The sequence below is a fragment of the Lepidothrix coronata genome, unplaced genomic scaffold (assembly GCF_001604755.1).
Source record: "Lepidothrix coronata isolate B3197 unplaced genomic scaffold, Lepidothrix_coronata-1.0 Scaffold55, whole genome shotgun sequence".
NCBI lineage: Eukaryota > Metazoa > Chordata > Aves > Passeriformes > Pipridae > Lepidothrix > Lepidothrix coronata.
Window position 1 is genome coordinate 2,865,332 of NW_016690235.1, and position 21,834 is coordinate 2,887,165.

At 37.2% G+C, this 21,834-nt stretch overlaps 1 protein-coding gene across 2 annotated transcripts; it reads right to left on the reverse strand.

Moving 5' to 3' along the window:
• Positions 1 to 3,511: 3,511 nt before the first annotated feature.
• On the reverse strand, positions 3,512 to 20,819 carry CAAP1 (caspase activity and apoptosis inhibitor 1). Of its 2 annotated transcripts, XM_017816447.1 has the most exons (6): positions 20,652 to 20,819; positions 19,450 to 19,650; positions 17,872 to 17,956; positions 17,190 to 17,265; positions 9,289 to 9,362; positions 3,711 to 4,634 (listed from the first exon to the last, which is right to left on the reverse strand). In XM_017816447.1, exons 1-6 carry the CDS (start codon positions 20,781 to 20,783, stop codon positions 4,291 to 4,293), a joined length of 912 nt encoding a protein of 303 aa, XP_017671936.1. In that variant the 5' UTR covers positions 20,784 to 20,819; the 3' UTR covers positions 3,711 to 4,290. The 2 variants fall into 2 exon arrangements, with proteins under 2 accessions (XP_017671937.1, XP_017671936.1); XM_017816448.1 differs by lacking the exons at positions 17,190 to 17,265; positions 17,872 to 17,956 and adding an exon at positions 5,615 to 5,691 and having other exon boundaries at positions 3,512 to 4,634; positions 20,652 to 20,818.
• Between the last annotated feature and the right edge of the window lie 1,015 nt (positions 20,820 to 21,834).

The window sequence follows — 21,834 nt, forward strand, 5'->3', positions numbered from 1 at the left end:
TAATCAACAGATCGCACGGAAAAAACCCTACATCTTCCCAAATGTTTAAGAAAACAATGAGGCACTGAATGAATATATAAACATTCAATTTTGGGGTTGTTTTGGGTTTGGGTTTGTTTTGGTTTTTTTGGGGGGAGGACGGGTTGAAGGGTTTTTTAGATGATGGCTTGTGCTGTATAATGTAATAAACATAAAACACTTAGATTTAAACTTTTCCCTGTTCCACTACAGAGTCAGACTGACTAAATGGTACCTGGCTAAACCTTCTTAAAAGCCTCAGATTTTTCTTCACGCTTTTATATATTCTGTTTACATATTTTAATATTAATGCCAAGAAAGGCCCACGTAACCTGAGACTTGACCCCTCCAAAACCAAAAAAACCTAGTAGTTTAGCATTTATATTTGGCCATAAATAAGGTGAACAAACATTTTTCTATATGTATATATGCTGTAGATTAACTTAGCAATAAATGTGAAGGTTTATATTACTGGAACTAAGTTGTAGGACTTCATAATCAGTTTTTAATTTGGTGTCTATGCTCCTACAGTTATGTTATTCTTTATGTTTCTGCATCAACTAACCACCTCATCTCCCTTCCTGACTAAAAGGCTTATTTCACAATTAATCTTCAATTATCTTCTGTGAAAAGGGCATATTTACCAGCATCAGTGATCTCATAAAGCTAAATCAGTGCTTATAGTTTTAAGATGGGCATGTGAAACACAACAGCTTATTATGTATGCACTCATGCACACAAAACCTTTTTTCAGTTGCTGCTTTTAGAAAACCACTGGCAAGCTTTATCCACAGATGAAAAAAAAAAAAAAAATTACTTAATTAGGGTAACTGCTTTTGTAAACTAATATGTAAAAAATAGTAGTAATAACCAAGCAATCATTTAAAATCTTTAAGGCTATGACCTTGTAAGGAATCAGCTGGTGAGAAGATATTTTGTCCCATTACAAGGTTCCCCCGAAGTGGCTGTTGTTTTTGAAACCACGCTCCCTCAAACAGACAGGGCTGCAGGAAAGTGCTACCCCGCTGATGCACTTGGTGATTCACAAGGCAGTGCCAAACTTCTCATGTTTAATGTGGCATTTTGACAGCATCCACTTAGAACAGCAGCATCCTACATCACCTACACAGACTGACTGATTCCCTATGTGCTACCTTCTACCACTTAGAAGAAACCTGAAGTTGATCAGTGATCAAAACTTCCATTTACTACAATTAATAATTAAAATAATTTTAAACAGCAAAGAACATATTTTATAAAATAGCTTAAAAAGAAGTTACAGCACCAACTCTCTCAGGCAAAATATATTTGAGACCAAATACAGTAATGAAAAGAGTGCTACAAATGGAACTTATTATTTACTGAGGTAATGCTTGTGATTTGTCTCTCAAAACTTGCATCTTGAAGTCTAATTATTATTCTCTATGAAATCACCAAAACAGCAAAGCCCCTAAACAGAAATAAATACTTTTGGCTTTCTGTGGAGTCATGCCTTTTTATTTACCTAATGCAAACATAACCAACCTCTTCCTCCTCAAAAAAGTACTGTGCTTCATCTATGAGGACAGCCAAAATTCATTAGAAACTATTGTTGCAGTCTAGAATATGATCAAGATCTTTTTCATGCTGACCAATACCCAGCGTATAACATTTTTTCCTGTCAAAATGGTTGACCAAAACCCAGTAATATTATTTTAAGGTTTGTACATAATTCATTACTTCATTTTACATACAAATTGCCTCTTCTTCCAAGTGAAATAATAAATTTATTTTTTGGGGGGGGAAATTACAGACATATTTAAAAGTGTAATAAGCAGCTGTATAATAAATATTTTAAATATACTAGATTCTTTTAACTGTTCAGTGATATTACTCAATGCAAGAACCATGTAATTTAGCTGATCTTTTGTACTGTTGCTAAGCAGCAATAGTACAATATCCTAAAAATGAATTAGCATTTGTGTAATCAATCACATTAAGTATCTCATATGTTTTTATTTTATATTATTTTTGTAAACAGCTTAATTTAATTTTCTTGGAATCCTTCTCATCTTTTAATTTCAAATTTAATTAGGCTGTAATTACAAATCTTCTGTCATATGCATAGTAAACCTGTTTCCTCTCTGTCATCCTACATATTAAAGTTAGCATATGCAACTTCTTGATACAGACCTTGAAATAATAACCTTTAACAGTTCAACACACTACAAAACAAACTTTTAGAAGTGACCTGGGAAACCAATAGGAAACCGAATGTCAGTTCAGAACTAAATGTCATATACCTCTAGAGAGTAGGCAGCAGAAGGCAACTACACTCTAGTTTATCATTACTGCTAGCAGTATGCTAGTTGCCAAATAACTGCAAATGTGTTGATCTATAGCATCACTGAAGGGACTTCATACATGTGGCTGTATCACTTCTTCTGGTGACACTTCTTCTGTCCTTGCAGGCAAGCTTTTTCGTTTCCAGAGCAGGCAAAGTGAGGTATTCAGTGCCTTAAGGATTTAAGTATAGCAGCAGCAAAACATATTTTTGAACTCTGACATAGCTCCACAAGCCTGACTTTACAAATAAGAACACATTATTTTCTTTTCTAATTACTTTTTTGTCTCTCTGGACTCAAACAAAATGCAAGTTCAGCAAACAGCTAAATGAAATTAACCAAAGACAACACACACAGATTCTCATACAGTAAAGTTACCTTTTGAATTGTATATATATTTTTTTTTCTTACTTTCACTCTCCATTTGCTAAAAAACAATAGAAAAATGTTGGTGCTGTGGATAACTTTACAGTCAGTTATACTTTACTCAGGTCACTGCCATCACTTAGGGAATGCACATTGAAATTTTCTCAGGTGAATAAAGGATTTCGTTTATAATCAAATTTTCACTATACTAACATTTTATAATACTGTTGATTCTAGAGGAAATCAATCATACTTTAAGAAATGTACAAGAAGGTTTCTACTGAAGACAATGCACTTGATTACCAATAGAGAAAAAGAAAGGGGTTTAAAAAGAAACAGGAAAAAAGGGAAAATAGAGAATAAAGGGAAAGAAGCAAAGGGATAAAAAGGAGGAAGAAAAAGAAAATTGTAAACCTTGAAAGAGAATTCAAGACATAATATTTGAATAGTACAAGGTTTGCAGTAATATTACAAAATAGCACGTAGAAATTATCTATGCTACTGTCGCAAAGTATGTAATTTACTTTTTAAGAATCAATCAAGGAAATATCAGGAGTAAAAATATACAATATATCATTTTACTGAACAGAGACTACATTTGTAAACTTCATACCTTTAAAAAAAAATTGATGTGTGCATGTGTGAACCACCACACAGATATTTTAATATGCATTTGATTAGCAGGAAGACACAAAACCAGCACTAATTCTAAAAAAATTAAAATTATTTTAATTGTTGTAAGATATTACAGCATGAAAATTAATCCTAAAATTCAATTTACTTGTAAAGAAATACCCTTGAAATGGATAAAAATAGAATTTTTATTTTAAAACCTCATAAATAAATTAAATGTCTTTTCTAAAAAGCCATTTATACCAAAATTAGATGGATTTTCCTACTTAAAGGGTAAATGAAATGACTACATCAGTTGAATGTTAAAAGCTCAAGGTCTTCTCAATTGTTTGATTGCTAAATATTATGCCAAATATTCCAAAAAAAAGCTTTATAGTCAGGAAAAAAACCTGTTTTCTTTATTTCAGCTATAACACAGAAGACAAACAGTGGACAAGAGTGAAAAACTGCATGACAGGCTCTGTCTCTTTCAGGCACTTTCATAACTCTGAAAATAACATGTTCAACTATTTATTTGAAAGGTAAAAATCCTTCCCTTTAGGAATTCAAATTTCAAGAAATTACGTATTCTTTTAAATGCATTATCACTCGACTAGAATACCAGCATTATGACGAGATGGGTCCCAAGGAGAAACAAGCAGTCCATTCTATGACTCCAAGCTGATACAACAACCTTTCTGGAAGGCACCAGGTTCCTGGCATACATTGTGTGACTCCTTGAGGAAATGACCCAGCAAAAGGACACCTCATCTCAGGGAAGCACCAACCTCTGCTTAGGTACGGCATGGAAGCAGCACACTAAAGGCAACAAAACCAATGGATCACAGGTCAGGAGACACAATACAGTCTGAATGAGGAATGTCATACTCAACCCAAATACACAATAGCACTGAAGAGAACAGATGTCACCTTCTTCAAAACAAATACTGAAAATTAAACCTAAGCAACCTCAGGGCTGTTTTTTTACATCACCAGCTTTCATCAGGGCCTTAATAGCTCTGGCCCTCATCTCAAGCTCCAGAAGCTCCAGCTGTTGTGCTGATGGCTGAACATCTTCTGACGGAGGAACAGCTAAGTTCGACGCTTTGGGCTCCTTTGGGCTGGACTCTGCCAACCCCAGTATCTCATTCACACTTTTCTCAATGTCCTTCTGAAGGTCATCTATCTGGCCAGCTCCACTCCTGACAGTGTTGTCTTGCACATCTGGGCCATCTTCTTCATTGCATGGGCCTTCTATGTCACTATCATATGCATCTGCATTTATGCTGAGGACATCACTGTCTTCTCCCTTGCCTGTAACACAAACACAGCAATCACAAAGTTGCCTAATAGAACTGTTTTTATTTCAATTTACAAAACCATTTCTGCTTAAAGTACTGCTCTACAGATTACGAGAGGGGTAAAAAGATCTATGATTATAAAACAACCAATTCCTATTCTTTTTCTCCTTCAACTTTTAAGGCTGATCTAATGTATACAATTGCTAATGCATTTTATGCCAATTTAAAAGAATATGCTGTATAGCAAAGCAGCAGTACCAGAAAAATTTATTCTATCCTATGAAGTTACATGACCTATTTTCCTAAATAAAACGTCATATCACAAGAAAGCTTCTGCAGTGCAAAATTGATTATTGTTTATTATTTCTTAAGTAAACTTAATTTTCAAAATGCAATTGCAAAACTTATTCTCAACTATTTTATGTATTTCAAGAGGAGTGGAACACTGTAGTCAGGCACAGCACTAAAAATTAATAGAAAATCCACTTATAGTGCAACTATTCAGAATCAAAAGTATTCCAGATGTATTTAACTTGATAAAAACATGGAGGAATTTGGGGCTTTGGCTTTTAATGGTGGTTGAAAGTTGAAGTCTGTTTTTAAAAATGTGCTTAGAAGAGGCAGTGCAATAAAACAAAAGCAAAGATCTAAAAGAACCTCAGTAAATGTTCTCACAATCCAGATACAGAGAGACTATTGCTTTTGACACTTCAGCCTCAGAAGTTATTACTCCTTTACCAACCTTCGGATCTGTGGAAACTTACAGTAGGATTGGTTCCTTCTTAAAATAAATAATGTATATTCACATGATGGTAAAGTTACTTATTTTAAAGACTTAATAATAAATAAATCTTTATAATATAGGAAGTCTTAATATATATAAAGACTTCTTTTGGTAATACCATTTTTATCACTTGCACAGGAGAAACAAATAAGGCTTTAGAAAAATATTACCCTTTTTTTAAACATTTTAATATGCCTTTAGGTACCCACCTGCATTTGGTTTTAATCCATGAAAAGTGCCCAAAAACCTTAGGAAAGATCTATTTTTCTTGGGGTTTACAACATTCCTGCCATCATGTGGGTGTGAGGAAAAAAAAAATCAATACTGGCTACTTGAAAAGCTATAAATGCAATTTCTCTGCTTAAAAAACAAAGGAAGGAAGGAAAGAAGCACCAAAATATCTCAAAATGGTTTTATAAATGATACATTTTAAAATATCAGTCCAAGGGTTTTACTGATTCAGGATTAAAGATTTTTTTTACTATAGATACTTCAAAAAAGATATTCAGATACCCCGTCCTGATCACTCCATGTCAGGCTATGATTTGTTACAGCATTTAAGTTCAGATTTAAGAATACTGCACATTTACCCTGAGAATGTACTCCTGATTTAGGATCTTAAATAGTCATTAATCTAGTACCTCGTAACACGGGTTTACTGGATTACAAAAACTGGCCATAATACTGGTAAATACAGTATATTTGGGAAAACACACAGCTAATGTATGAGGCATGTCCTACGTTCCAATCAAAGCTTAGAGGAAAGCAAATTCAGCTCATGCAAATGTGTGATAAGACACAAAAAGAAGTTTACAGATAACTTTTGGTCTTTGTTTTTTGGAAGATAAACCACAATTTTGAAGCAACAAAATCTGAAACCCTAAAATATAAACAAAGGTACAAAAAAAATCCTCCTCACAGTAGTGTATATAAAAAGTACTCATAAGATGAATACACCAGGGTCTTCTTTTGATCCTAAGTAGTCTTGACCTGTTCCTACTGTGACAGTAACTTCAAGATTAATATTTCAGTTTCAGATGCAGCATTTCACATACTACTGAGTTACCTTTGAATATTATCTTTTCAACTTGACTTTGCAAGACACAAAGTACGTGAAAGATCAGAAGCAATGGGAATCAACGGGATAAAGAAACAGAAATTCTGCTGCCTTGCTGCATTTTATCAGTCAGCATTTACCTAACATGCTCATCAACCAGGGATCAGAAAGATAGGTGCATCAATGGATCATAGTTCAAAAGGCTAAAAGTTAACTTCTGAGGATACTCATCCTAATTCACTGCCAAAATTAAACTGACTTTGTACTGAATCTGGCTGGTTAATTTTCTTCACAGCAGACTCCATGTTGCTGTTTTTGGACTTTTTTTCTGAAACAGTGTTGATAACACACCAGTTTGGCTAGTGCTGAACAGGGTTTGCACAGCCTCAGGTCTTTCCCTGTTTCTGACTATGACCCCACAGAGAGTAGAGTGGGGCTGTGCAAGAAGCTGGGAGGGATACACAGACAGGACAGCTGAGACAAATTGACCAAAGGGATATCCTCTTCCATATGACATTGTGCTCTTGAGGAAAGAAGGAGGAAAGAAGGAGGAAAGAAGGAGGAAAGAAGGAGGAAAGAAGGAGGAAAGAAGGAGGAAAGAAGGAGGAAAGAAGGAGGAAAGAGAGATGTTCAGTGTTATGGCATTTGTCTTCTCAAGTAACTGTTATGCTGAGGCTCTGCTTTCTAGGAAGTGGCTAAAAATCTGTCAGTGGGAGGTTGTGAAAAAATATCTAATTTTGCTTTGTTTCAGTGCACAGCTCTTATTTCACTTGTTAAACTTTCTTGTTAAGTTTTTCTCATTTTACTTTTCTGATCATCTCCTACTGAGAAACAAGTAATTGAGAGATTGGTATGTGCCCACTGCTGGCTGGGCTCAGCCCACCATAGGATTCTTTTTGGAATTAAATGGCCACATTAATTAAGAAGAAACAAAACATTAAGTCCTTCGTGATTGTCCCAGACTTCATAAGGATGAGGAAGGTGGGCAGAACAACTATGTGTTCTATTCAGAATTTGGAACCTCTACTACTGTATAATACAGTGTTCCTACAAGCTTATTAGCCTACAGATGTTTAAGGAGATAATGGGCTTTATTTCCCTCTTTTGCAGCTGTACTTTTACTCAGTAGTAAAGATCGTGGCTGGCATTTCTTATTATCTTTTTCATTTTGATAATTTCTACTTTTTCCTTCATCTACGTTACAAAATTCACTTTAACACACTTAATTTCATTTTTAAATTTTATTTTATCCGCTTCTGCTTATCCTCTCATTCTATCCTTTTCTTCCCATAGCATCTCAGGCTGCAGCACAGCAGAGCAATTGGAGTTATACTTTTTAACTTACATTGATATTCTTAGCAGCTCTTTAAAGCTAACAGCTTGAGTGGAGCCACTGTTATTGTCCAAAGCCATCATGACACTTTGGTTGATTAAGTCATAAAAAACACCTATGCAATCACCCGCAACCATCATCAATTCCCTCTGATAACACAAAAGTGGAAGAAATCTGCAGGAAATCTATCAGTTCTAAGATCCCTCCATTTAGTACAGCAAGCAACATTTAAAGGATTCCTCACAAAGTCATAGCAACTCACTCCTAAAAGTTTTGATGCTTTTATTATGACTCTTTCCTTCTCCATTTAACTCCTGCCACTAATTACTTCAGAAAAGAACACATTTCACAAAGTAAATACAAAAGACATCTCTTAGAAAAGCATTCTAAATTGTAAAAAGGAAGTTGCAAGACACAAATAATGTTACATTTGTGCAGAAGAGAAATCAAGCTTAGAAGAATTTGCAACATTCTCTGATTGGAAAAGCTATTTCTGATGTCTTGCATACAGCTAGTCCAAATGAAAATAAACATACTGAAACAGAAACACCTACAGTTCTAGTGCTTCATGCACAAACTAATACAAGCAGTTATTATTCAGTGCTGATTTAATGACTGAAATAAAATAAATACTGCTGCAGGTTAAAAATACTATTTCCTTGTGTAGGAAGTACTCAAATGTGCACCACTAACTTACTTGCCTTTGCATCTTCTATTCTGCCAATCACTGAATGTCTCACCCACTATAATTTTGCATTTAAAAAGAGAAAGTAGAGAAGACAAAACGTTCATCCTCAGTGGTTCAAAGACTTGAGTGTGTACTTCTATTGGCACTGATTTCAAGTAAAATATGCCAGTTAACAGGAGTGGTGGGTGTCAAGCACCATTTTGTTGGACCTTGGCTCTACACAATCAAACAAGGAAAGGTATCATATATCAAGACTGAAAAAAGTGACTAAATTACAAGCAGTCCTTTGGCAAACAATTATTATAATGGATTTCTATGAATGCAAAAACAAAGTACTGTAGACTCATACGATCATTTCAATGTAAAGTAAAACTGACACTCGAATTCAGCAAATAGTAATAGCAGTATTAGCAATCACCTACACATCAATAAACTTTAATGACTGAAGCCCATCGTCAGCTGAAAAACGAGATATGAAGAGCCAAATGACCATTGTAAGAACTTTACTCATATCCAGAAGCCAAACTAGCAAATTTTGAAAAGTTGCAATTTGTTTCTACCCATAAAAAACTCTCCACTCCTACAGACTTAAGAAGCCAAAGTTCCTACAATGTCTTCTTCAATGTTCCCATCAACCTTTCTGTAATTGGACTCGGGGCAGAAGTTGTAACCCTACATCAGCTTATTTCTAAGAGAATACTTCTTTGTGATTGCAGCTACTATTCACAAGAGAGCTGTGCATAACCTGGAATCAGTCACTGAGCAACACTGAGAAAATGAAATTTCAGCTTTCTCTACTGCATACCTTGTTTTGATTCCTGACCTTCCAGTTTGCTGTCTTCTCTCAGAGAAGAAGTTGAGTCTATACTGTTGTCCTGTCTGGAAAAAAATTAAGAACACACTGTAACCAGCATAACTTACAATTTAATGTAACTTTTTAAAGAAACTAAAGAAATTATGAGGTGGGAGGCCAATAAGCCCACTGCAGGGAATCAAGGAAGAAGGAACATACAGAGTGCTAATCTGAGCAATTGAAAACACACGTTTTTTTTGCTTTGCCTAGTTATACACAAGGATAAAGCAATTATTTCCACTACATCCTAGCCTTTCAGCATAACTATCCTCAGTGGTTACAGCTGAGGAACCACAGCTTCTCATATTAGGAGCTTTTCCCTAAAACTCAACATAAATTGTCACAGAGTTAAACGATTTGAAAAAACAACAGTTTCTGCTGCATTCAAATACTATTTACTGTTTTACTTCGAAAGTAAAAAGTTACTTTCATGAAGTTATAATTAGCCCACCATTACCCAGCTCTCCAACACCACAATCTCATGGTTTCACAAAAGGATACTTTTAAATATTAAACTGCTACTGAGCTGTTACATTGTATCCAGTACCTGCATTTCGCTAGTCCGTCTATTTAAAGATTTCTACCCTTGACTTGTAGTGTTTCAATTGCATTATACAAGGGATAAGGAAGAGACACTTCTGTGAAATGTCCATGTACTTCACACACTTCACACCTACTAGTTATAAAAACTGCGAAAATACAGCAAAACATGCAGGAAGGGCACAGGTGGAAGGACCCAGCAGCACAGGATGGGTTTACGTTTATGCCATTTTTAGTGAGCATTTTAAAAGCAGAATTGCCCGTTTCCTAAACTGGTACTGCTGCTGTGGCACTGATTTCATATATAGTAACATGGAATCACTGCAACTATCTTGCCTGTGGGAGCTTAATAACACTATAAAAAGGAAGCAGTACTCTGGCATCACAGATGTAAATACGATGACTAATAACTTGTTTTTCAGTAGTGGCCTTCAGGGTCTTCCTAAAATCGAATACTGATCTACTTTCCCCATGCTCTCCAAGTTGTTTTTTTTTCCTAGGTGTTCAACATTTATGTCAGGGAGGAGAACACCGTAATACTCCTGGACATCCTGGTCTGAGAGGCAGTTATTTTCACTTCTATTTCCTTTTCTGAAGTAGCAAAGGCTACAAATCAACAAATTCTTCTTTTTCTCCCACCTTTTTTAGCCATTGGAAAATAAATGTGTAAAATAGTATGCAATAATTGATTATGGAAAATGTGAGCTATTTTCATAATGCACACAGCACCCAAAAAATAGATTTTTTAATGTTATGCACCTTAATAGAAGACAGACAAATGTACTGCCCAATGCCATTACAATAAACTGAGAATAGACTATTTACTGTGACAAATTTTTCTCAGAACTCAGTGGTATCCTTTCAGCTTGTTTTCCTACTTGGTCAACTCAACTGGAAACTACAAAGAATGAAAAATGTACACTTCTTCCAAGATTTTCAGTGTCATGCATCAGTATGCAGATGCTTGTAATTCACCCTCAAACCTCAGGCTAGTCTAGCCAACAAGTAGGACGAGAGGTCTGGGAGTAAGGTATCAAATAGACTGGAAAATCAGAAGGTGAATTCCTAAAATACACCAGGCCCTGCAAGTAGGTAAATTCAGGGACCTTAATGGAGCACTAGACACTCCAGAGATCAATAGTGTGTCAGCTACTGGGGACAATCACAGGCCTGCACCTGCCATTGGACAGGCCTACATGCACAAGGAGGTCTGATCAACAGCTGGAGTGGGGATACAAACCTTGTGGGCTTGTGTGCCAGCAGCTGGGGAGAGCTGTGGATCTAGTCCAGCTACCTGAAAGGAACAATTTGATTTTTTCTTTTTTCCTTTTTTAACTTTTTTTTTTTGGTAAACAATTCCTAGCAATTTGTTATACTTAGTCACCTATCTCTTGACCCCTTAGCAGAAGCTGCTTGGGCTGCCCCTGCTCCTACCCCATCCTCCTTCATGCACATGGTTCATCATTTTGAACTGAGTAGTCAGCTCTGCAGTGGAGAGCAATATATCACCAGAAAAAGCCCAAGCTTGCACCAGTAGCATCAGGTAATAAATTTCACATCTCCGGTACCATCTTGAGATCTGATGAGGAATTATAATCACCTCTTTGACAGAAAGAGGTGATTGAACCTCTACAGTTCAAACAACAGCTGTGAAATTATCTACACCCATTTTAACAGCCATATAAAAAGAAATTATCAACTGAAAAAATTCACACATTGAAACTTGTTGTAAAGTTTCCTCCTGTTTCCTTCATTCTATCAATGATTATACCAAAACCACATTCCATAAAAGAATACCTCCTTATCAGCAAAACAATTTTTAGAACCCACAAGTACTTTAACAGCACATTTTACTCTCTCAGAATTGACAGGATTGGACTGTACTGCTGGTGAACCTCCACGATTTCCTTTCACAGGCAAGCATTTTGCACCATCTACTGGCCCACCAGATGCATTTCAGTCCAGTTCAGTTTTGCTTTCAATTTGTTAACCTTGTTTAATTTGTTTGCTAGTGAAAAATATTTTTTCCCTAATTATCCATACTGTGGTTTAGATTTAAAAAGAGGTAGCACAATATCTTGTCTTCAAACAATGGGAGCAGAAGATATGCTAATCTAAAATTAAGGGACAGTACACAAATTTAATACCCTCTTCTTTCATGCTATGCTAGTGACAACAGTAATTCGGAGTTCCCTCTTTTTATCAGCCTTTAAAGATACTTCTCCCTCAGGGATGACAGTTGAGTTCAAAGTCCCTCTTCCAAGCAATAAATTCAGCATTTTTAATTTATTTTTTTAACAGAACAACAATTTCACAGTGTGATCTTTTCAGCAGAAAGAAGCTAACTACAGTTACAGTTTGTTGACGACAAATGTTGTAAATTAAATTTACCTTGTTTTATGTAGAGCATACATTTCATATTGGCATGCTCCACACTAGTGCAATGCTTACCTGGGTTCACACATGTAGATTCTGTACACAATTTGTTACAGGAATTGGCATAGTTGTCAAAGACATCTGGGTTTGAGGGTGAATTCGTATCACAACTCCAGTAGATTATGCAAAGTGAGGTAAGACAGCAGCACAGGTCAGGAAAAGGGCTACCAGCCATAGGCATGGATGGCTAAGGATTAAGATAGTAGCACTGCAGTACTGGTGTCTGGGATACCAAGTTTCAGTGGTAACTGGGGTTGGAGACCAGGAGGGAAAGTCTTGTGAGGGAAAAAAATATCTTAATAAAGTGGACTAGAAGAAAGTCTGAAAACATGAGAGACAGTCATGCTGATACTTTCTTTACAGGGCTTTCAATAATCACTAAGAAACATTCACCTAAATCTCCTGTGTGAGGCCTGAGTTCAGAATATCTCTGCTACACTTGACATAAAGATGATGTACTGTCATGAATTAAAATTTGCCTTTGCACTTAGTTCCAAGTCTAAAAAACATTTCTACAATCCCAAGTCCTTGTAAGATTGTTGCCAATTTTAAATTCCAAGGATAGTTTTCAATGACAAATGAGAACTAAAATAATTATCAGGAAGCAATTAAAAAAAGTAAGGGAAAAAAGTTCTTATAAATAGTGTTCCTTAAGAAAGGTATCTCAAACGACAGATGCTAATCAAATAGTTTAATGAACTATAAAAATTCCCCCAGTCCTGCTATAGGTGTTGTTTGAGGACATCACAAGAACAGAAAACACTGAACCAAATTAGCCAAATGCTAATGTATCTGTTCACTGACTCATGCAGCCTGTTGTTTCAGTGATTCCAAATGGTGAATATAACCAAATTGTCCCCCTGGGGTAAATACCACATGGCAGTTCCATGCTTGTGAACAGCCCAGTACCCAGGAGCACATGCTAAAACAAGGCAAAACTTTAAATTGCCAACCTTTCTAAAAGAAAACAAGCAGAAACTGCACTTAAGACTGCAAAGCAGTAAAAAGCCTATAAATTCTTTAAAGAGCAAATATTAAACTTCAAATTTTCATTCAGTGAAAAAAATAAGCCCATTAAAATTTTGAAAGCAAAAGGTCATTTACTTACACACATGTGAACATATGATCACTATAATAATACTAGCATGCTTGTTCTTTCAATTATGTTTTACTATTACAGCATATAACTTACTTTCATTCCTTCTGCTGGAGGATATTTAAATAGCTGATTTAGGTAACAGGAAAGAAATAGCTCAAGAACATACCTCTTGAATGAGGTGGGAAGAATGACTATTTGGTTTCCCAAGGCATTATTTGGATCCTTTCAATTAAGTATCTGAAATTTAATTGGAAGCTTGGTATACGGTAATTCTCCTGGTTTAATGGTACTCCATTGCAGATAGTAACATAGAAACAGTAACAAAAATATGAGAACTGCATAGACAAAAATCTATACAGAGCTCACAAGTAATGAAGTAATTTATTGCAACAGCAGTTTCCAGTTACTGTCAAAAATAGGCCCTGCCTCTTCAGTTCTTCTGCACAGTTATTGCAGGATTTCTAGTGCTTGACATAGAAGAAGCTAGTGACAAAAGAGCAAATGTTTTACATGTTAATGGAAGCATGTGAAGCTTTTATAGAGCTGAAAAAAAAGCCCCAGGACTTCCTCTTTTGGTGGCAGAATGAGGACATGTGCAAAAACAACAAAAAAAGGAAGATTCAATTTACAGTTAGATGTGATACCACCCAAAAGCGTCAGATAAAGATCTGAATTCTGCAATTTTCCCTGTACCTGGAGAAACTTCTCTAAATCCCTGCTACTTTTAGCCGTTGGAGACAAGAAGCAGGTCTTTAGAAACAGAGTGTCATTTGCCTATTTTAGGGGAAAAAAAAGACACAGTTCAAACTATACCCTTCTAAGGAAGCCTGTAAATTTTCATACACTTGTAATTTCTTAAGATGTATTGATTTAAACTTTCTGGATTTCTGTTGATATATGCATATTCCTGAGGTATGTCTGTTTGGGTTTTTTTAAGGACAAAAATGAAAAAAACAAATTGATGTTTCCATCAGCTAATACATTTTGGATTAGAGTAAGACTTGGTATTCACTTTTTCCCTTTCCACATTTACACTTCCATGAAAACAACTAATACAAGTCAGACTTAAAACAAAAAAGCCCTAATGCTTTACTTTTGCAACATTAATAGAATACAGGAAAAAGAAGTCAATCACACAAAAACCACAAGTAATGAAGACAATCTAGGGAGAACCAACAATGAGAATATAAACAGAGAAACTGCCTTTTTTGTTATGAAAAGTCTTTTCCAAGAGAAGACAAATTCACCCACTCAAACCCAGGCTATAATTATAAATACACTAACGATTACAAACAACTGAAATTGTTAGCAATGCAGCATTCACTATTTTTTCATGACTGCATGTTTAGCTTCTCTGCTGGCTGACTTGTTGCTGAAACACAGTTTCTGAAGTTTTGCAAACTTGCATTTATAATTATTTACACACAGGTTGCAAAGAAGCTACCCTAACGCCCAAAGATTAGCCCTAATTAGTAAATAGGGCTTGTTACCATTTACAGTTGTAAAAGGATAATACTAGTCTACTTACTGAGTGCTGGACTTTAACATTAAAACCTTAACTTTCTTTGTTTCCTCCTATCCCTTTATTTTTCTACCATCCAAAAAGCTTTCCCATTTTGTTTTCTTTTTAATGCTGGCACACAGCTGAACCTATGAGCCACGGTTCTCAGATAGCACCCATGTGTATAGCACGCTATTTTTTAAAGGCAGAAGAAAAGCCACAATTCCTAAACCAACATACCTTGCCTGCCCAGTTTGAAGGGGTCTGAAATCTTAAACTCTCAGGATAGAGACAGAGATACAAGAGCAGGGGGCACCTCAAGCATTGTTTCCAAAAGGAAGCAATCTGCTCCATAACTATGATCAACATCTCTCATTCTTTTATTTTTTTAAAACACAATTTTTTCTTGATTTTGCTGTCAGTTACTGAAACCTTCTTAATTGACACGGGCGAATAGTTAAGTGTCTTCAGATATCCACTAGTTAAAAATGGTAAATCCTTCTTGCTTTTCTTATTTTATTGTTTTATCCATTAATTTCCTCTTTTTAGATTTTCACCATCTCAAATAATTTTCATATAAGCAAGAATTTACCCAATCTACTGTAACTAAGGGACATAAATACACGTCTCAACATTAGCAAACATCTTTTTGACACAGACCCACCTCACTGAAACCCAGCAGCACTAATCCTGCCATAACTCTTGAAGATAAAGAACATTTAATATATTTTGCAATAGTAAAGAGCTTGTGAATTAGGCCTTAAAAAACCCCCAACAAATCCAACATATAATTTCCCCAGGAATCAAAACCCTGGGGCATTTTTCATGGCTTATTTAGCCAAAACGTTTGTTTTCTCATCCTATTTAGAACTTTGCTGGCAAAACATCAATCACTTAACAGAGACTCCTTTACATAAAGAGACCATATATTTAGCATATTTTGTAATTTTTGATTTTCTCTATTTGCTTTTTTAAACAGTCAGCAGAGAGAAATGTCCAAATTAAGAAAACTAACTTTCATGTGTCCTGATACAGACCCTATTCACAGATCATGTAAACAACAAATAGCAAAGAGGGATACAGTGACAAATGGGCTCCAAATGGAACCTTAAAAGAAATAGTGTCAGAGGGTATGAAAACTGTATCATGAGAAAAAAAAATGAAACATAATTTAGTATCACTCTGTTTTCTTGCATGTTTATATGATGAGATGCGATCAAAGAAAATTACTTCATTCAATAACTGCATAGCCTGTTCTGAATCAGAGAGAATCAGAAGTTAGGTCTCCATTAAATAAAAATACTGACCAGAGTGTGAAATTTGGATTACTACCAATAGTAATTTGGATTACTGTTACTACTACTGTTCCCATTCAGTAGGTTTAGATAAACCAACAAAACCAGCAGCTAAGAGGTACTTGAATCTGCCCAATATTGGTGGATTGTCTTGTACTCAAAGATTCATTAAGTGTGCATTGAATCTGTGGACCAGCTGAAACCAGATCAGTGCTGAAAACATAAAAGCTTATTCATCTTCTAGAAGCAAATTAGCCTCCTAAGATTTGATGTGTTGTGAGTGATAACTAGTAACTTTCTTTTCCCCTTCACTACTTACATAGAAACTATCAAACAGGTAAACTCTTTCTGACAAAGAAATGGTCTTTAAAAAACAGACAAGCATTTTAAGAAAAAGTTAAAAAGTGTTGGCCTCTACAAAACTGACAGATGTCAAGAATAAGAAACCGGAAGCCTCTGCTGTTGAGAAGCCTCTGTTCTTGAAATGCTACATTCTGTATCATCCCTAACAGAGGACACTGAGTGTCAGTGCTGCTTCAGCTGGGGCAGGATGAAGGACCAGAAAGAAAATAGAAAGGATAAATCTCAGCTGAAATGAAAACACACTTAAAAAATTCACTGACCTAAGTGGGAAGGGTTTACTTAACCTGCTTTAGCTCACACAAAGAGAGTTAACCTAAATCAACAGCCCTCTGTTGCAGGCTTCAATGTTTAAGTACCACAATTCAGCTGATGGGTAGTATGCCACTCTGAACCCAGTTATGTGCTCAAGACACATTTAATGTTATAAAGTGACAAATTCCTTTTTGTAAGTTTAGTGCTTGCTAATGGTCACAGATAACTGTCATTCAACTGAAGTAATTACTTCATTAAGGATATAGCACTAGGGTTTTTCAATGATATATTTGATCATTTCTTATGAAAAATCTCTGTATTGTTCAGTCTTCTTAAAGTAAGTTTAAGTGTTTTTTCTTTTACTCACTGACTGACTGAATCATCTCCAGTCTTGTCTCCTCCATTTGTCTCCTCGTCAGTATCAGAATCAGCTCCCATCCTGCCTAGATATACACAGTTTCAAACACGAAAATTTAGGAAGGTGATATAATTAATACTACATAATTAGGCTTACTCTTAATTATTAACTCTATTACAATTAGCAGAAGAGGATTTTTTTCCCAGTTAAAGCATAAGTTCTAAAATTAGACTTCGTCAAAACCAAAAGCGTTATTTGTGAGCTTTCTGCTAGCCACATGGTTGACATTTTTCATTTATACTGTATTACAAAAAAACTTATTAGGTGTTCCTAGCACAATACTATGGGTGCTAAGCACAGGAGACAGAATTAACAGCATGATACTCCACAACATTCAAGACTTGAAGAGTTCCACTTCACTGAGAAGACAACATGTTTACAAATAAATTCTATAGCCTTTAAATGTCAAGTGGAAATTCAATAAAATAACAAAAAGCTGGAATGTCATATCCTCAATCCAAGTACGTGAACTGTGTGTCTTGATGGAACAGAGGGATTATGTACACACTAATATGTACTTAACAGTGTGTGTAAAGATATATAAGTATATAAAGCAGCTAGAAAGAGTGTAAATCTTGTTGAGGCAGACTATTCTCTGGTGTACAGTGGAGTCTAAAACTTTAATTCATACCTTCAAGTATCTTCAACAGGTTTTTTTCAGATAACAGCTCCAACTGCTCCATGCAAAGTCTTTTGATTTCATCCATGGAACAGTTCTAAGAAAACAGGTAAGACAGACAACAAACTACTAAAAAATTCTGAGAAAAGAGTAATTATAAACATAAGTAGTACTCCAACTGTAATGAATGAAGAGTTAACTTGGATTGCAAGCCCCTCTCATGTTATCTGCAGTGATGCAACTGCTGTAGAAAACTAGATGTTCCAGTTTTGACAACTACCAGAAATAGCATATGTGTAGTTTTTCTCTGAAAAATTAAGCAGTACACAGTATCAGTTACTTGATGTGTGGCTGGGAGTTTCCACTGCAGCTGCAACACTGAGCATTATAAATACCAGACCATATGTGTGAAGCATGGGACAGCAAACAACTGCAGACCTGCTTACTCCTAATTCTCCATCAGTCGGGAGGAAGTGGATGACATAATTAAGCATGCAAAGACCAGAGCCAACTGTTGAATACAAGTTCACAAACTGAAGAAAATACTGCTACCGACAACAAACAGTTGCGTATCACAACAGTGAAAATAAAAGAAATATGTAAACTGTGATTCATCTCTCACGCTCAATACATCTGTCATACCTCTTGGTGACATAATGTGGTAATTTTGCACTTTCAAATGAGCTATGACACCACATACAAGTACCAAAATTAAGAAGTGCTGAACATATTGTAACACTCACAGTCCTACAGTAGGCTTGGTTCTATACCATCAGGCAATTTCCTTACAAACTCAGTAATGTCTTTGCTTTCAGCTGCTCGACCTCTTTTCTTCTCCCAGAGATGAGAAATAGATGAGACTGTATGCAATTCCATATGTGTTTAAAATGAAGAAATCCTACCTCACTTATATTAATAATACAACTCATTCAGATTAGTTAAAAACTAGAGACAAAAATTTTAAAATTACTAACATCACACAAATGGTACTTCACCTTCTTCTGTACAGACTGCTAGCTTAACTTATTTTTTTCTATGTCCTGCTGTTCACAAGACTCAAAAGGCATATGTTCAAAGCCAGTAAAACTTTAGCTTTAGTCCACAGAAGTTACAGCTTCAGAAGCTGTTTATCAACACAGGGTTTTATTTTCTTATCTCAGACACTACTTTAGTATCATAAAAAGAAAATCAGCTGACACAAACTGAAATCAACAATTTATTAACAAATCATCATATTAATTACTGAACAACATTACTGAATCTACTCTTTGCAGTTATGAAATTCCTTTTGCACTTAACTAAACAGTAGAGAGATAGTTTAAAAATAAGCCTACAGTTCAGCAACAGCTGAGCAGTATAAAAAGGAGTAATCAAGAATAACTACAGCAAATCTTTAAACAGTCTCACTTCCAGACTAGGAAAACTTCTTTACTTAAGAAAAGTACTTGACTTGACAGAGACTTCTTTACTTAAGAAATATACAGGCAGCTTTCAAATTCTAAATCCACTAGACTTAAGAGATAAACATGCTTTGTTACACAAGGATTCAAGATCATAACAAGTATATCAATGTCAAGATCATTTCGGTACCTTTAAAGTATCAGGCAGCATCCTCTGTAGTTTCTTCTCCCCTATGACACAGAAACATTGTTGAAGCATTTCCTTTTTGTCCGCAATGTAGAAACTGACAGGTTTGAGTGACACTGTGAGATCTAATCCTCCTTCTTCGACATCACTGGGTTGTTCAGTTTCTTCCACTTTTTCTCCAGATGGTACATTGCATTTTGCTTCCTAAAATCAAGGAGGGCAAGTATTGTTTTCACATTTTTTAGTGAATTAGAGAAGAAACTTACAGCTTCACCTGTGCTTGCAATAGTTTTCCCTTCATAATTGCAAGGTACATCTTAGTGTGGACTTCTCAGGTTCCAAACAGTGTTTCATATTGCAAAGTAACCGCATTACAGAAGCTACATTTTTGATTACTGAAACCATCCTTATGTTAGGGAAATTTTTTAAATCTTCAAGAAGCAAAGACTACCTGTAAACATTAACTGGGAAATATCATCTGCAAATATCTAGCTGCTGCTGCTTACATATGAAGGCACGCTTTAAAGCAGAAGAAATCCATCCCTGTGATTTGCTGTACAATTAAATCACAAGAGTTCGTCATTTAAAGCTACCCTGCTAAGATGGAAATTGGCATATAATTCCCTGTGTGACACAGTCTTCAGAGAACAAAGGTGGAGTTAATATTAGAAAATATATCTTCTATACATTCTAGATTACTTCTATGATATAATAATAATAGTAATAATAATAATAATAACAACAGTAAACAACCAGCTAGAAATATATTTTGACAGCCTCAGAATTCACTATGACGTGCATGTACTCGCAGTTTTGTACTCGCACTCAAACACCACCTTGAGCAGATTCACCGTGCCACAAGCGTGAGAACCACGACCGGGGCCACCTCTGGGCTTGTGACCCATATGCCTTAACATCCCTTACACCCGGGAAAACACAGACCGGTCTCCTGGGGCGGTCCGGCCCGTGCCTGCCATGGTGCCTGTGCCGCGCATCTCTCCGGCCGCTCTTATTGCAGCCGCACCGACGAGCCGCGAACGAACCCCCCGGCCCGGTGCTTGTGCCGCCAGCCGCTCTCAGACGGCCCTTCCCGCAGCCATCCCACGGCACAGAAAACATGCAGGCCTCTGCCGGTCGGGTCGGGACGCGCCCGGGACAGCACAGGAGGGACGGCACCGCCCAGACCCCCGGAGCGCCCGCGATACCTCCAGGGCACCGTGGGTAGACTCGGTGCTCCGCCGCTTCCTGTCGCTGCCGTCCGGCCCCGGGGCTCCCTCCGGGCAGCAGGAGCGTGAGCGGCGCCGCTTCTTCTCCTTGGAAGACTTCCTGCCCGGCATCGCCGCGGTCTCACGGCGCGCCCGGGGCCGCGCCGCCGCGGGGCGGGGCGAGGGGGCGCTTCCGGCAGCGGGAGCGAGCAGCGCCCCCTGCCGGCGGGCGGGACCGGCCCGCGGCAGCCGCCGCCGCCTTTGCGGCGCTCCAGGCCCGGCCCCGGCCCCTGTGCGGCCCCCGGGAAGGGCTGCGCGGAGCCCCCGCCGGCGGAGCTTCGCGGGGCCGCTGCACCGCCGGCTTTCGGAGTGGCCTGGGGATGGTTTTGTTTATTCGGTTGCGCGGTTTCTTGGCGTTAGCGGGGTGACGCTACAACTGTTTCCAAACGTGGGCAGTCCACCCATTCACACAAGTATCTTTGATCTAGGGTCTAGAAAACATGTCTCTCACGTGGAGCGGCTGAGGGAGCTGGGTTTCTTTAGTCTCGAGGAGGCTCGGGGAGGGACACCTCGTCGCTCTCTACAACCCCTTGAAAGAAGGTTGTAGCCAGGTGGGGAACAGTTTCTTCTGCTGTGCCTGCAAGTGAGAGGACAAGAGGAAATGGCCTTAAGCTGAGACAGAGCACATTCAGGTTAGATATTAGGAAAAAAACAAACAAACAAACAAAAAAGAATCATTCCTAGCGTGGTGAGGCATTGGAATAAGTTTCCCGGGGAGGCGGGGGAGTCACCATTCCTGGAGGTGTTCAAGATCTTCAAGTTCTCTCCCAACTTTGATAATTCTATAATGATTCCATTGTCTGTAACTACTGTTTAATCCTGGCCTTTTCTCTCTCTCTCAACCTGTTTCAGCAGTGCAAGGACCTGCATACTTTTCCCTTGCCGGCTCTTTAAGCATTGCCAATAACTCTGGAAAAACAGTAACTTTAGTTTTACTGTGATACTTCATGCGTATTGGAGAAGTGAGACACTAGCATTTTTCAGGGGATGCAAACAATTAGGAATCACAGCAGAGAAGCCTGGTAAAGGCAGGTGATCACACTCTGCAATTCAGTCAGACACTGATCAGCCTTCAGCCACCAACCACCAAGATTAGCTATAGAGGGAATTTGGTCTGTTATCC